We start from the raw sequence: 17,472 nt of genomic DNA, 5'->3' as shown, positions 1-17,472 counted from the left end.
ATAATAATTTTATTGTCACCTATGTAAACAAAGTGGACTTGATGCTTTTGTGTTTTTATTCTTCCCCCTCCACCCCCCCCATCCCCCATCCCTCCCCTCCTAGAAAAGCTAAGCACCATTAACTCCGACTGGAGGTCAGCAGGAGCTGCGGTTGCCCAGCGTCTCTGAAAGCTCAGACCCTGTGAATGTAAAGACACCAATGCTCACATAAGCAACCAGTACAGAATACCACTTTATCATTTCACAGGAACTCATAATACAAAATGCTGAGATCTGATTATCAGAAATGTAGGTCTATGTCAACTCAGAGGTAGTTACTAATATCAGTACATAATACTTATATAGAGATAAAAAGGTCTAAGACTATTTGGTTTGTTCTGAGTAAGCAGGTCTGTAGACTATTCTGTAAAGAAAAAACAACATTACATGGTATATTCCCTGAGCAAAGTTCTTTGTCCTGAGTATGTTATGTAATAGTGATAACATTCTAATATATAAAAATAAAACCTTAAGTTTTCAACAATAGGATAGGGTTTGGTATGTGCTCTTAGCAGTTCAGTCTGACTTTGGTGTGCACAGCGATTTCAAACAGCACCAATTAAAATCCGCATGTTGAAAATATTTCCTTATCTCAGCTCTGAACTTCTTACATATAAACAGGGAATGACCAGTTTTCAAATCCACAATTGCCTATTTCTATAAGGAACTTTGGTTTAAATTTTCAAAGTGACCTAAGTTTTGCATCTTTGCTGTTTAACCCGGTTTTTACACCGGCTAGAAGGTTAAGCAATGCCACTTTGATTTGTCTACATAATTTAAATAAGTTTACTATCCTTGCGTAAGGCAAGGAAGTTCTTCTCTATAGATCTATCACATTCAATATCGTCAAAGGTAAGCTTTGCATTAGCATACTGAGAACTTCAGTATAAACCATCGAGAGTCGCGCAAACACTGGCAAGGAATTCACACAAAATAATTTTCTTGAAATTGTGCCCTTCACTGAGGCGTTTGATTACTACCTGTTTACTGAAGCAGCAGCAGCAGCAACAGTAGAAGTCTCAACTGGCAGGACAAGCGGGAAGGGGAAGGCCACATAATGAGTCAGCTGCATACCTGTTGTAACTACTGGCTACAAAAGAGTTACCACGGGTAGGACTTTGGCTCGCTGTAGCCTTTCATGCAGGCCGCTTCTTTAGTTTGATTATCCGAGCTTAAACCTACCTGACTCCTTCAAGCTTTAACAGCCTGTGTTTATTGCCAATGTTAAGGATTATACAGGTTTCTCTAATTAACTTACATCCGCAATGGGATTTGTCAAAGTATGTTATCTTACGTATGACTTGGTAGTTCAGAAGTTACAAATGGAAAGCGACTTGAAGTTTTGATAGGCTCCAACTCTATTAACCCCAAGCAAGGGCTGCAGCCCAGGGAGTCTCACTCTGAGGCCACCAATCTTTCTCCTCTTTAATGCAGAAGTGTGTGGTCCCAGCGCGCTCTGGACCAAGGCTGGTCAGCGAGAGTCTCCTGTTCACAAGAAGCAGATGATGCCCAGGGCTTCTGGCAAATTTGCAGGTCCTTTCACTCAGGCTTGTCTGCAGCAGACACCTGTCCTTCTTGCCTGTACACATGCTGTATCATCAGCAAGGGAGGCTGGCTGAGCAACCCCACGTACCCATCTACCTTTATTCTTAGGAAACTATTTATCCCAGGATCTCATTAGCTTTGCATTTCGTTTTCTTTAAAACCAGAACAGACAACAACAACAAAAATCCCTAGGGAGTTCTCTTCATGGCATTTCAACAGAAAACAAAGGGCAAGTCCCTTCAAACTGAGGGCCACTACTTGGGGCCAAGAGAAGTTGCTGCTGCTGCTGCTACTACTGCCACCAAGGTCCCCTAAACAATCACAGAATACAAAGGGTTAAACAGGATGGTATCCTGATACCACTCAAAAGGGTTTGTTAGGTAACAACTTACACATTCTCCCCTACACAACAGTCATCTAAATTACAGTTACAACCGTATTAATTTGAGAAAACACTTTGAGAAACCAGCACAGAAACTACACATTCATTGTCTTGTTCTGGAGCTTTAAACCCCTCACCAACAAAGGATGGTGAATATGAGAGCCGTGTTGAGTCATAACACTGCCCTGCACGGGCACAGGGAGGGGTTTTGATACTTTGTGGAGATGAGAAAGAAAATAACTCAAACTGATGGCATGGGGGATGTCTTAGTATCTTTAGTACCATATGGCAGTTTTAAATTATGAAAGTATCCTTTGGTTCACAAGAGAAGTAACAGTCTTGATCTCAGGTCTGTGTGTGGCTTTTCAGGTTTGGTTTGGTTTTGAATGACATTTTTTGGGTTTTGTTGATTGTTTTGGTTTTTTTTTTGAACATGTTTGGTAATAGGTTCTAGGAATGAGTTCAGGAACATTTGTGGATACTGTGCCTATTGCTTCACAGTAATGTCTTGTGGGAGCTGGAGAGTGGTCTGATGGAAAAAATATATATTTAGAGATATGTACACATACACACACGCGCGTGCACACTCATACACACACATACAGAAGGTAAAACATAATGCACCCTGCTCAAATGTATTTTGCTTGGAGTGATTTGTCTATCAAAGAAAAAAAAATTCACAGTTCCTTAACAGTAGTTAAAATTCCAGGTCAGCTACTGATAATGAAATTATTTCCCCTGTACTTGAATGAGGTAGACATCCCAAAAGGATAAAGAAAATGGAAAGTTATGACAAACACATTAAGTTTTTTTCCTTTTCTGAACAGAAGGCCCCTTTCTGCTTGGTTCTTCGGGCGACGCAGACAACTTACTCGATGAAGCTTCCTGTGGTGACCTTCCCGAGCGCTCCGAGATCTCTGACCTGCCCTCCTGAGAGTACGATGGAGACGAATAGCCGTGCGTTCCTCCCCCTTCTCTCGGGAAAGCAGAAGTGGAAGGCTGCGGTTCAGCTTCATGTCTTCCCTGAGAACTAGTGGGCTGCTGCGAGACAGTTTTGTGGGGGCAGTTAGCCACCATGTGCATGATGCTCTGACAGTAATGGCACTTCTTTGGCTGCGGAGGTAGACTACATTCTTTAGCATGGTGGTCAAGGCCACCACAGTTGTAGCATCTAAAAAAGCAAAGGGAGACAGCTAGTTATAAAATGCAGTGTCATTTTCCGCATCAGGTAAGCTCAGCATGAGCGTGCACAAGGTCTGCTGGTGAAACTGGGGGCTTCTGCACTGATATCCGTATTGGGTTTGTGTGGCAAGGTTTTGGTAGCAGAGGGGTGGGCTACAGGAGTGGGTTCTGTGAGAAGGTGCTAGCAGCTTTCCCCAGGTCCAATAGAGCCGATGCCAGCCGGCCCCAAGACGCTTCTCAAGGGGCTACCCCGTTAGCCCCTCTGCCACCAAAACCTTGCCACGCAAACCCAATACAATATCCCACAGCCGCAGGCTGAGGTACATATGAGTTTTGCTTTTTAAGTCACTTGGAAGGTGCCCCTTTGTTGCACCGGTGCCAAAAAACACCTTGTGCCTGGGACGGGGCACCTTTCACCGGGAGTCCCGGCCTGCCGGCTCGGCTCTCCCCACAGGGCCGTCGCCGGGGCGCGGCCACAGCCTCCCGGGCAGGGCCCCGGCCCCCGGCCCCACTAGAGGGCACCAGATAGTCAAGCATCCCGCCGCGGCGAACATCTCCATTTACCCAGTATTTACAGCATTAAACGCCTGCAAGTACTAGTGTTTCAATGCCTGACAGGACCAACATCACAAAGCGGGGCGAGGAGAGCAGAAGAGGCATCGCCAGCGCCGGCCTTCTCGCCCCGAGATAGCTTCACTCTGTGTGCGCCCATCGCGCCATAAAGAAACATGCAGAGAGGAGATACTCAGCCTCCAACATAACCCTGTCCTAATGGACACGCTGCTTTCAGCCAGGGAAACCCAAACTTACCCAAATGTGAGGAGGGATGCCCGGTCACTAGCCAGGCTCTTGCCCAGGGCCCGGCACCTTGTCTCCTCCGGCTCAGCCAAAGCACAGCAAGCAGGGCTGGGGGCCAAACTTTTATAATGCTTATGTTGCAGAGGGTTCCTAACGGCATTTACGGTTTTGATTCAAAAGAAAATAAATAAAACCCTGGCAAGAGTCATAAAACAGGGCTTGTTTGTTTTCTCTTGAAATTCCCAAACCGCGTGCAAGTGGTGGTGACCCGGGTGTCATCTTCAAAAGGACACGGCTGCCCAGGAGCCTTCTCCATGCTGCACAGGCAAGGCCTTCTCCCCAGTTCTCAAAAACAGCTAAAATCCACTAAATACTCTTACATTGACCTTGTTAGGCAGGGGAGTCCTGAAGAAATCTCCCGCAATTCCTTACTGAATCCTCTCGCTTTGTAACAGACACCAGGAACGCCAGTCCTTGGATCGCACTATTCTAACACATGATGCAAAGAAATAATTATATGCCTTCGGCATGGTGACCCTATGCCAGTCACGTTCACCACTGAGCCTTCCACTTTGGCTATTTTTCTGTGGTTTCTGACTTTTTGTTTTATAAAACTCGCACTGAATTCATAGACATTTAATTTATTATAATCAAACACACTACTGGAGAGAACTTAACCAAAAATTATTTTTTTTCCCCTTAGCCATTAACTAATTTCAAAAACAACTCCACAAATAGTTAGGCCTGGTGGAGTCAAATGAAGGATTAAAAAAGACTGTAAGTACAAAATAGTGTAACATGTTCTGGCTTGAGCCCACATGAAAATATTTTAAATTTTCAGATTCCTGGAAAGTAACAAGGCACTGTTTCAGCCAGTATTTAGTCTCTATTTAGACTAGTATTTCAGACACTACTAGTCTACACAAAACCAGTAAGTTTAGCCCATGCAAAGCTGTATGTACAGTCTCACCTACAGAATTTACTTTACCTTCCCAAGAAATGCTATTGATAAAACCAGCGTATTTTTAAAAAGATTGCAAAGTGACTGTTAATATTTGCAAATCCACTCCAAGAAACAATCCCTCAGCATCTCCCTCTTCATATCTCTTCTTCACTATTAAGCAAGACACTAACCATATCTTTATTTTAACAGATAAATGAAAAAACAGCATAAGCTGCCCATGGCGTGTTGTCATGTCCTACAAGACTGACCTATAATTTAGAGAAGTTAAATGATGAACAGAACTTCATTATCCTTTCACAAAACATTGTAATTAAATTGTTCTATCTCCCCTAAAAATTAATAAGAAACAAGAAACTAAGCCCATTACACTGAACTCTGCACTTTTATGACAACTGCAATTTTAGGTGAACTGGTTCCATTTTTATGTCACCGCTGCACTGAAGTTTTATGCAATTTTTCAGTGGAATTTGAAGACTACACTTACACTATTCTGTCTGCATATACTACAGAAAAACCCATGAAGAGACGCAGAATATAAAGCTTCCCTTGAATCAAGAAGAAAATAACATGTACAAGCCCCACTGTCATTTAGCATTGATTTCCCTAGCAAGGACATACTAAATATGTTGTAAAATACAAACATCCTGATGCAAGACCAAAACATCAAGCTTTTTTCCCCTATAATTTTTTTTAAAAAGTTTTTAAGTTATTAAACAATATCCATCTGACTACTTTTTTCCAAATCATTGCAGGTATTTTCAAATTAATAACCCCCACTTAACAGTAGCATTCAGCTATGTTTCCCTGACAAGCTTTCTAAACACCTTCTGGATAAAATAAGGAAGTAATACTTGCAGTTAGAAAAACAAAAGAACAGCAACAACAAAAACCCTTAAGTGTTTTACTTTTCCCCCCTCCAACAAATACATCTAACAATTCACAAATGTGATATTTGTTATAGTTTAGGTTGTATTAAAGAATGATGTTTATTTTTATCTTCTTCATCGGTTTCTAGCAGTGCACTTGCTCCTGGGCTAAGTATAGTATAATGCAGAGTAACATGGGAGTGTGTTGACATTCTGGAAATCGTGCGTTTTATCTTAATTCAGAATACAGAATTTTATACCTGTGAATGTATTTGTGCTTGCTTCCTTCCCTTAATATCACATATATTTAAAATGGTTTAAAAAAGAAAAATGTTTGAAAATAGGTTTAAGGGCCTCAGTAGCAGGGTAGGCGGTAGCCATGGACAAATCAATTTAATCAGTCACTATGGTATGCACTGTGTTATCCAATTCAGTGAACCATTTCACCCCACCAATTGACCAAGAACCTGCTGTCAGGGCCCCTGCTTCCACTCACGAGGCCTCCGTCACCTTTTGCATATATATTTATCAATAGATCCTACTTGCAAAATATTGTAATACCTGCATTTATTCAAATCGCTGCTAAAATGTCACCATAAAAGAAAAATATCAGAAGCATTTGTGATTAAACTATGATTTGGCTTTTCAGGAATGTTTTTTGTTACCAACCAACTCAAGCATCTGGCTGAAGTGTCGCATTAGAATATATATGTGCCAGCCGGGGTGTGCCTGGACTTAAACAGGAGGGTGGTATTTATTCAGTTCTTTTAACTATTTATTCATTCCTTGTCAATCACTCTTACCAGGAGAACAGATCACACCCCGCGCTGAAATGCCTTCCCTCTCAAGGGATTTACACCAAAATGGAAATGGTCAGCCACCTCAGAGCTCACAAATGATACCACATGGCATCATCCATGCACATTAAGGTATGGTATTAACCCTTTTGTCCAAAACGCTTCAACTCTTTGCTCCTCTCTGCTGTATATACTCATGTTACAACATAATGAAACCTGATGATAGTGTGTGATATGTGCAAGCTTACACATTCACATCTTTATATACATAAATATATAGAACAATATACATGCTGACTCCTGCTAAGAAAATTAGCAAATTCTCATTTAAGTATATTCTCAGAAACTCTAGCTTAGTACAACCACATCAAGTATTTCTTCACTTCAGAAGCACCATGGAAATAATGTAGGTTAGCTTAAAACACAACCTAAAAGTTTATATGTAAATTACATCATGAGATGAATTAACTACAAAGAGCCCTTAAAAGTGCAATTACAGTAGAAGTAATCCTTACAAAAAAGCCACAGCAAGAAGGATTTGTTAAAAGAGGACGGTCTTTCTCACAGTATGCTCCCATGATTTACTAGGTAGCTTCAGGCTCAAAAAATAATGCAACAAGTAAATAAAGAGATGGCAATTATCCTAACAGGGAATCCTTTCTTCACTACAGCACTGACAGGAAGGTGAATCAGGGTGAGTTTTTGATATAAAGATGATGAACATTTTAATAAAGAAACACCTTGAACAACTTGTATAGCATTGCATTTCAATATTCTCAAGAAAACAGTAACATTAATACCTACTAAGAAAGAAGAGAGCATATAGCAAGGTTAAAAACACTTCTAAATTCTCTATCACTGTGGATTTGTGATTGCAGAGAACTATACATATTAAAGGAAACATGAACAAGCAAAAGGCATACAGATTCCAACATAAACTATGTTGTACTAATTGCAATAAGCTGATGACTGAAATTAATTAGAAGTACTCAATTTCACAACCAAATGCAAAATAAAATACTCTTTAGTCTTCAGCTTTTTTCCTTGTCCCAGCAGCAAAGTCCTGCTGAGGAAGCACACCCTAGCCCTATCCCTTTTAAAATGACAATACCCCTGCCTCCCCACAAGAACAGCTCAGCAGAGCTGAGAAGTAAGGAGGGTAAGCACAACTGCTTGCTTCTTCATGCTGCTTTATAATATGATTTAGATGATAATCCAATATATATGACAAGTAGAGAATCATTTGTGTGGCTCCACTCTATTATCTGTTGAGAGAAAAAGCTTTAAAATTACCCTGATGACTGACTTTTTCTTGGGGGAGGGGGGTTAACATCTAACAGGGATAGCAAAGGGAAGAAAGGGGGTATAGTCAGACGAAGACTAAAATAACTCACCAGGATATTCCCTACATCAACTCCTCTTTTGTTTTTCCTTTCTGAATGCTATCAGACAATTAAAAACTGCATCTTGGCTAACAATGCTCCACCTAGCAATGTAAATGCTTTGAAAAATAGCATGGTATTCTAACAGCATGTGCAAGTGACATGTTTTTACAATATGCTGAATGTCAACTAAGTAGTTAAAGCATAATGGAAATGTTTAAAATTCTACCTAAATATGCTGTCTTTTTTAGTAATTACTTTCACAACATATCTAAAGAAAGGCCAGTTCTTGCACACAGAACATGCAGCGTATCACTTCAACTGCCCTATTCTGCTGTAAAGGGAGGTTAAACTATCCATGATCTAACAGAAATGTGGATCTTAGGCAAAACTAAGGTGTTTTACTCTTCTAGGGCTTCAGTGACTTGTCTTGAATATCAGGCCGTGGGGCAGTGCAAGGGGACACTTCTGGCTGGGGTATGTGAACACTTAGAAAAGCTCAGGGAGGCCTGTGCTTGCTCAGGCATCACATGGGGCAAGTCAGAAACACCTCCAACACCTCCGCAGTTCTGAGAGAGGCTTCTGGACTATCAAGGATCCACTAATTTCCAATTTCTTTGAGATAAATACAAGCATATTTTAATGGATTACTTAAATATTCCAGTAACCAAATCCTGAATATCAAATCTGTCACAGCAGCACTCCAAAGACTGACAGGCTCACAGGTTGACTGCTGCTAAACAGGCTCCTCTCATATGTTACTGTATTATAAAAGGATTAATCACTTTTACTTAGTACAGGTGTAATATGAAAACCCTTCTTGCTGAGAAGCCTACACATAAAAGTGAAAAAATGGTTTGAGTATTTTTTGAAACAGAGCATTAAAACAGACAGCACACACAGATCTCATCCTTTCAGAGCAAGAAATGCTGAAACTAAACATGAGGCTGCAGTCACTGCAACTTAAAAATAGGCAGCAACTGTCCCTGGAAAATTTAAAAAAGTTTGGTCGGCTGCCAGGGCAACAAGCTGCAGGAGCAGCAGGAAGAGCAAAAGAGCAGGAGGATGAGGAGGAGCAGGAGTGCGTGGCAGGGGAGGAGTGGGAGGTGGTGGGGACCCCCGTGCACCCCAAGCAGCAGCCAGCGCCTGCCGGCAGCCCCACGCTGGGCACCAGCTCCTCTGGCATTTCGGTCCTTCCTCTGCTGCTCTTACTGGGGGATTCCCTTGCAGGCACTGTTTCGGGAATTTTCTTCCCCCCGCCCCAACCTTTTAAGCAGTGTTAAATCCCAGAAGAAATAAAGCCAGACTGTGTTTTTTAAAAAATCACGGGGCGCAGGAGGGAGCCTTGCCGCGGTGCATGGCTGCGCTCCCTCACTGCCGAGCTCTGCCCCGCAGCTGCCCCACTCCCCACACCCAGCAGGGAATTAACCTGCAGAAATGTGGCCCGGCATTTTCTTTTTAAAGGATGAAAATCCACCAGTGAGTCAGTGAGACATACACAAGATGCACTGAACCTACATGCTCTGCTTGCATTCTCCAAAGAGGGAAATTGCTGGAATATTTCTTCTCACATGCACATTGCTGGGTTTTATGCCATTTTGTTTATTAACCTTTAATTCTTAAGCAGTAGTTGAATGCACGAGAGAATACAGGTAACTTTGAAAATGGTCTAATAAGGTGTTAGTATTCAAAATACTGAATACTGAAATAATACTGAAATAAATAATTTAAGGTCAAGTGAAATGATCTTGTTAAATAAACTAGAGAATGGAGCATTTAGCATCTCCATCAGAATATTTATGGTGTGTCCAGCAAGCAGGGTCACACTTAGACAGAAAACTTCACTAGCACCCTCATTTATCAATCCATGAAAAAAAAACACATTAGTTTAATTTTAAAACTGTAATTATTTTTTGCCAAGTATCTTGGGGAATGGTGTATTATCAATTCAGAATACAGCACATTGGAGCCACATTTAGATTTGTGCTGATCCTGTGAGTATTTGCTACCCTGAACCCCTTGTTCACACAAAACACTATGCAGAGGCGACATGCTGGGGAAGTTAATTGCAGGCTGTTCTTCAGTAAAATTCAGTCTGAAAATTTCCTGTGCTTTACTAGCTTTTTGAGATTAACAGAACTATCATCTTATTAAAAAAAAAGACAACCTTCTAAAGAAATGAAGATTAAATTAAAAAAAAAAGCTCATCTATCTATTTCTCCTCCAAATCCTACAACACACGATAATGTATCAGAGATTGAAGACATTCAATTTCACGAGAAAAACAAGGTCCCTCCATTTTTTTAAGCCTGCCTTCTTTCATCTTACAGATAGCCCCAGCAGGATGACACAAACTCACTGTCTGCAAGGCTTCCAATAACACAGGGTCGAATATTGATGATGTTTACTCTTGTTACAAATAAATAAATAAAAATACTCCCTTGTAAACTCATCAGATCGACTAGTTTTCTGTGGTTAGTTCTAAATCAATCTATTTTCCCCGGTGTATCGCAGAAGTAATATCAATAGGTTACGGTCTTTTGTTGCTTGGGTTTCCCCTCCCCCTCACCCCCCAACAAAGAAGCTGACAAACAACGTGGGGCATTCGCCTGATAAATTGGGCCTGCCGGGATACTATTTAGCTTAAGTTCGTGAGGAAATGAATTTGTTTAAAATCTGCTAACACAATTTTACTGGAAGGATTTTTTTTCTTTCTTTTTTTTGGAGAACCAAGAACAACAATGAAACACAAAGGTTTCAAATGCACAAAATGCAGTCTTTTTCTCCACAAAAATGGAAAGGACTATATGGACAGCAGCTCTTAAAAATAACCTCAACAATGTTGTTTCCATTCTTTCTTCCTTCCCATGAAACCTTATCTCTGCTATCCACTCAGCCTTCTTTACAGGCATGGAGGAAAATTATTTTTCACATAATCAGATAAAAATCCTTATGAAATGCATCCTCGCGGAGGAATGCTTTATATGTACTTTCACTTGTTACAACAAAAGGGTTTTCTTTATACTGAGAGTTAAGAACTCCTGAAATAACAATTTACAAAGTGGGGTCTTTTTTCTAAATAACATGAAAGATGTTTTTGCTCCAATAGTATCAATATAGCGTGGAAAGAATGTGTATATTTTAATGGCTTTAACCCATCCAGATAAAGCAGATACAAGATCAGTGACGGTTTAAGTAAGTTATGTTTTAAACAGTCGTATATCACGCATTTCAAACATGAAATGTTATACTGTGATTTCAAATAAGTCTACTACTACTGTTAATCTTTTTGCATTATGAAACCACTCACACAAATATTCTCAACCACAAATTTCCCTTGTAAGCCTTACTTTCTGTGGGAGATGATAATAAAAAAGGGATTTTAAATTAAAACAGTTCTGTATGCAGTACTTTTAAAAACAGTATTTTCCATAGTTCATGTTAGTGGAAAGGCTGCCACAGAGGTTTGCTCTGGCTATCACTGCAGTGTGTACCCACATTTGCAGCTGAAGTTAGCTGGGGTGCAGCACTGGGCAGGCATGGGGGTGGCCACAACTAAGTAGACCATGGTGGGCTGAGTTTGAAACCATTCCCCAGTGCCCCTGTTTACAGCAGTGTAGTTCAGTAACACCAGTCATCTTCACAGAGCTGACTTGAGCCTCCTGGCCATGTGGATAAGGATGCACGCTGCATAAAACCGGCTCAACTCTTTCCGGGTCAGTGAGGTGCTGTTCATGAGCTAAGAGGCATGCCTGACCTTATCTGCCTCTCAGCAGAGCTGCTTCCAGGGTTTCTACATCCACTGATCAGCTAATCCACAGATGAGATAAAAAGGTAGCAGCTAATTGGGAATTAGTTGTTAAAAACTGCCATTTCCATTTTGTTCCTTATTTTATCGCCAATGTTAGCAGCAAATGCAAGTAACACAAACTACTCACAACAGCAGGAAGCAGCAAATGGCATCCTGGCAGTAGGCTGGAGCTCTGAAGCAAGTAGTGGTAGAGGAAGAGGAGGAGGAGGAAAGTTGCTCTGGAAGTTCATAACCTATTCTTCTTCCCCAAATACCAGTTTAGAGTCATATGACTTTAGGTATCCCTTATAAATGGGTATCATGCACAAAGTTTCAGAAATATCTGGTGCCAGGAGTACGCACTGACTTAAGATCCCAGCCTTGCAATGGATTCTCCTATTACATTCACTGACTTAGACGACTTGCATGCATATAGGCTTCACAAGGGTTAGGGATTGCAGGATTTCACCAGCAACTCACATCTTCATTTCATTCTTCAGGGAAAAAAAGGACGGTTATTGTCTGACACACTCACTGTGAGGAAGCCATGCCAGCTATCCCCATAGGGGTTCCTTCCAGAGCTCATAGAATTGACAGAGTGTCATGTCACATAAAATACATGCAGGGCTTCCTTTCCCAACTGTGTAACAGAAGGACATCAAACAAGGTGGATGGTTTTCCTTGAAATAGCACCTAGAAGTTCACACGTTCAAAACCTGAAAGAACAATTAAGCCATTCAGATGCTCTATAGCCAAATTTTACTGATAAGGGAAATCTGTATCACTGTGATGCACTGACTGAGAAAGCAAGCAGTCAGTTCCTCATTTGCTTTTCCAAATTTGCATCTTAAGATGTCCAAAATGGACTAACTCCATATATTGACATTATTACTAAATGGTTGTGTTCAGCATTTTCTATAACACATTTTTAAGAGGCTTTCAACATCTTAAAGAAAACAATGAATTTTGAAACTTTTCACATCAAAATGCAGAAGCAACAGTAAAGCATGAAAAGAGGATTTCAGCTGCAACAGGATTAAGCCTCATATGTTAAAGCTTTTAATTCCTACCTGAGGCAGGTATTTCTGTTGTCCCACACTGCCTGATCCCTGAGAATTAAAAGTGAAATAATGCCATTTTCTACTATTCCACCCTATCTCACCACCAGATTTATCTTTGCTGTTAATTCTCTCTATAATTGTCTACATAAAAATAAAAACCTCATTTGTGCACATAAAAACATTGTTAATTCAAAATTTGGTGTTTCTTTTTTCTTAGTTTGACCTCAGGATGTCAAATCTCATGCACAGGTTTAATGCTTCTTTCTCTGAATTCTGTTAATTCCGTGTACAGTTAAAAATAATGAAACATAACCGAAAGCATTTCACTATATGTAGTAAACTAGATCACTTTATCCCTCTTGGTTGTGATTACATAGACTAAGTGGTATCACTCCAGTAAAATGATTAACAATGAGGTTAATAAAACTTTTTTAAAAGATTGCATCTTCCCAGAAACAGAGCAACTTAATAATCTCAATTCTGCACTTCAGTCACATGGGTGTAAATCCAGAGCAATTTTGATGACTTCACTGAGCTTATTATTCTCCATTAACTTTAACAGTGTAACTGAGAAAAGAACTTCCTTTCCTGTCTATGAATACTGAAAAGTCACACTGCAGTAGCCAAGGCTGGTTGCAGAGGTCAGGCTGATACAAGCTGCGAGGCAATGCAGCAATGCAGGCTGAAGCCCCTCGGTTCCACCTGTAAATCTGTGTTTGCTGGTTGATGTAACACTTGTAAGCATAATGCAGCATAAATCACAAAGTTGAAAAAAGAAAACCAAAGAATTATGGCCACGGTAGAGGAGTGAGGTGTTTGAGTCTTCTGCCCATTTATGCTTGGCCTTTCAGGTTAAGAAAGAAAGAATGAATGATTTCAAAAGTAAGGATGTTTATAGATAGCCAAGAATCAATTTTCCTAGCATGACTGATGAACTCTGCATCAGGAGATTTAGATAAAATAGGAACCTTAGATTTAAATAAAATGTTTGAAAGCAAAGAACAATTCAGATAAGGGCACTCCAGTAGCAATCAATGCACGGGGATAGCAGATTACAAGTCGGACACTGGGTGCACTGGCCAAAGAAAAGCGCAACGGATATGCTCACCAAGCACAGCACAAACAGCTATCTTAGTTTTGATCAGAAATTCATACCCAAGCCACAACTTCAATTGTGGAAGCCCTGAATTTACAATTTTGGAAGCAGTCATAAACCAGAAGAGTGATTAATGCCAGCATCGTGTACATGCCTTAACAATTCATCTATACTCTAAACCAAACCACCTTCCAGTTATCCAGTAGCATTCACTGTGCAAGGCAGGAAAACTGTAGGTTCAGATGGGAAGCGCACGGAGGCAGAAAGGGCAACACATTTTTAATGCCAGCCCTGAAGTTGCTAGTGATGAATCAGACCTCTGGTTGGGGTGGAAGAAGGCATGTCTGTCTCCGCAGTCACTTACGCAAACAAAGTGTGCACAGGCCAGCAAGGTACTGAATTTCTGCAGGGGGAATGGTTACAAGTTCTTCCGTTTTGGAGTGCAAATCCCAACTTCTGACAAAATAAAGGATTACTCAGGCTGGTAGCCTGCGTGCTCTCCTCTGATCCTAGGCTCTGGGGGCAAGTTAGAAGACGTGGAAAGGTGACCCAGACATACTTCTGTCGCTAGGAATGGAATATATATGTCAAATCCATAGCAATCCATAGGATTTCATTAGCCCTGACTGAAACCCAGTTTCTTCCTGTTTTAGTGGTTATTAGCCGTACCACTATGAGGTTATGGAGACAACTCTTGCTATTTATTGAGCAGCTAATCATTCCAGTGATAGATCTTCCACAGGAAAAATTGAGAGTATTCTCCTCCTACAAGACTTTAAAATATCACAGCTGAACCAGCTGGGGCAGTGGATTTGAACTCACAGCTAGACAGAGAACTACATCTACTTTTTTTTTTTCCCCATTGCATATAAATGCCCATTGCTTGGTAGAGGGAGCAGGGAGTTTGCTGGCTGGCAGGCAGAGTGAGGGAGCCCAGCTGCAGGCTCGAGCAGGCCTCCTACCCCCCAAGTCAGCATCCTCCATTTGTGTAAATGCTTCCTCCTCACAGCTACTCTTGAGGGGTGGCACATGGGTGCCACAACCCTTGATCTGTGCAATAACAAACTGTATCGGGTGTTAGGGTTAGGTATCCATATTACTGCACCGCTGTAAAAACTACACCACCATAGGAGCTGCTGTATGCTTTGTAGCTGAACTGCTCACCCTGTACTGCCCAGAGCCTCCATCGCTGCCTGACCTCTTCAGGCACAGTCTCCCCGCAACGCCTCGTGGTGCTGCTTCCATCACTGGGTATAATCCTCCTGGAAACAGTCAGTGATCCCTGTTCCCCAGAAAGTGAAGATAAGAAACCCCTGTCTCTTACCTACAATCTACTAATCCTTCTTCCAAAGGCTGAACAATGACCATCTGGAGATCACAGCAACCTCCTGACTGAGGGAAGACTTGCATCCAAACGTCTTTCACACTGAGGCAGGCATGTGGTGAACTTTCACAGACCTTTTGTGTAGGTTAAAGTGTGCTCACTGGTTCGGGCCATACAGGCTAAGGGGAAGGCTCAGGATCCACCTTGATCATTTTGTGGGGCTCAACTGTAAGCTGGAGCACTGAGTCACTGGCTGTCCAGCAGAAACCTCAACTGATACAAGACACAGACAGCAAGTAAATTGGGGTTTTGAGGCTCCTGGCAGCACCTGAACATTAAATCTAAGAACCCAACACCCTCTGTGTGGCTGAAAATAGTAATACCAGAACAGTTGTAGCCATAGAAGACAAGGGACCAGACCTTTAAAAGTCTTGACACTTCCCACACTATTCCTGGATACTTCCAGAAACAAATCAATTGTTTATTAAACCAGCCTCACTCCTGAAAACCTGGAAGGCCAGAAAGCCTTGCTTCTTCGTAAGCCAAGGTCCCTTTGTCCCTTCTCTTTACAAACCTTCTAATTCTAAATATCCAAAATACATGGAAATACTCAATTCCAAAGAACCACAGAGTGGAGGGACTCTGTGTTCCCCACCCAGGACTCTGGAGCTCAAGCACAGCCTACAAACTTCCCTCGTGAAAAGTCTCATCCTTCCCAGGCTCAGAAACTGTGTCATCACCGTTCTCCATCACAGGCAGCCTGTGTGACCCTGTTGTGTATAATCAAATATTTGTAGGTATTTAAATGCCTATATCCCACTGGCTTCAGAAGCAAGAAAGATCCTCATAGCTTTGAGGTTCTAAGTCTGTGCTCCTCGGGATTTTATCTGGTAAAGCAAGGAAAAAAAAAAATTATGGTACAACAGAGTACAACCATACGGTGACCAGGCCACAAATTATTGGCATTCACTGAACTAGAGCAGGAACACCCTGGACAACGCATAAAATACCTGATTTTGAAACTGTTGTCTTTATTATGGCTATTTCACTACTGTCCAACTATTGGGATGAAAAGTCATAGACAAGTTGTGAAAAGTCATTTCACTTATGTCTACAACCCAAACATTACATGGAAAATGAGGGCTATCAAGATCTTAGCTGGACTTCACACAAATGCAGAAAAACCCTCCACACGTCTTTTTCATTCCCTGTTGGCAGAAAGCACAAAAATGAGAATCAGATGCGGAAAACACATGCTTTCTACAGTGCAAAAGCCTGAACCAGAACGTATTCAACAAACTACTGTGCTTAGCTTTCATCCCAGTTTTCCGCAAAGCTTTGCACAGCAAGTGCCACCGCTGCTTGCTGCCTTGGCAGCATCGGCGACAGCTCCTGGGGTGCCCTTCTGTTTTCATGCTCCGTACTGTGAAACAAGCCAGCAACAGTATGCTGTGCCAGGCAGAATGCAGGGAACTGCCAGGGATCCTACTAAAAAAGTGCTGCAACCCATCCAGAACCCTAAGCAGTGACCAGGACTCCAGCTCAACTACTTTGCATTTCATTCATAGCGTTTCTTCAGTCATGTAAAAATAAATGGAAAATCATCACCCAGTAAACAGCCCCCTTTTCATCAACACTACTTCCAAAGACATATAATCTGCTTTCAAAAACTCCTGAGGAGGATCCGTGCAGTAACTAAAACTGCTAGCCAATTCTCAACAGGAAAAGTTTTCAGTTAATTCATCTGCTTTTTTCAGATTGTAGCGTTTGTTTAGCTTGGTTCACACCTCCGGTTTTGAGGCAAAATCATAAACCATTGCATTGGCACAACTGTGGGTGTGATAAACACTGGCAGGAGGTGGGAGTGAGTAGATTAAGCAGCAAGATTCCCATCGTCCTCAAATGCTCTTGCCAGAGGAACTGCAATGTGGAAGCACACCCTGTGTCTGGGACTTACCCCTGGTCACAGCACACGCATGGCCTCCACACAAATCTATACTGGATTTCCACCTGGGTTCATTAATATGTCAATCATAATATTTCATTTATCTAATCTGCACCAGTAGGAGTGTGTCTGTGAAAGACAGATGAAAGAATCATGCATTAGAAGTCCAGACACAAGATGCAGATGTTGAACTTAGTTTGGTAAACAGGGTGGCTATGGCTGAATTCCCTTTCAGTTAGAGACAATGAGCTGGAAAAGAACTTAATTGACAAAAAAGTAGCTGAGTTGGCTGCAATGTAAG

At 41.5% G+C, this 17,472-nt stretch overlaps 1 protein-coding gene across 1 annotated transcript in view; it reads right to left on the bottom strand.

Annotated features, from left to right (window-relative positions):
- Nucleotides 1–2,582: 2,582 nt before the first annotated feature.
- The window catches only part of LIN28B (lin-28 RNA binding posttranscriptional regulator B), an 87,599-nt gene continuing 72,709 nt past the window's right edge, over nt 2,583–17,472 (bottom strand). Inside the window, exon 4 of the mRNA XM_075747802.1 lies at nt 2,583–3,137. Within this exon, the coding sequence (XP_075603917.1) occupies nt 2,768–3,137 (370 nt within the window). The 3' untranslated portion in view covers nt 2,583–2,767. The remainder of the gene's footprint in view (nt 3,138–17,472) is intronic.

Source organism: Balearica regulorum, chromosome 3 (genome assembly GCF_011004875.1).
Source record: "Balearica regulorum gibbericeps isolate bBalReg1 chromosome 3, bBalReg1.pri, whole genome shotgun sequence".
Lineage (NCBI taxonomy): Eukaryota > Metazoa > Chordata > Aves > Gruiformes > Gruidae > Balearica > Balearica regulorum.
Note: the sequence above shows the minus strand (reverse complement) of the source record. Positions and strands in the feature narration are given on the sequence as shown.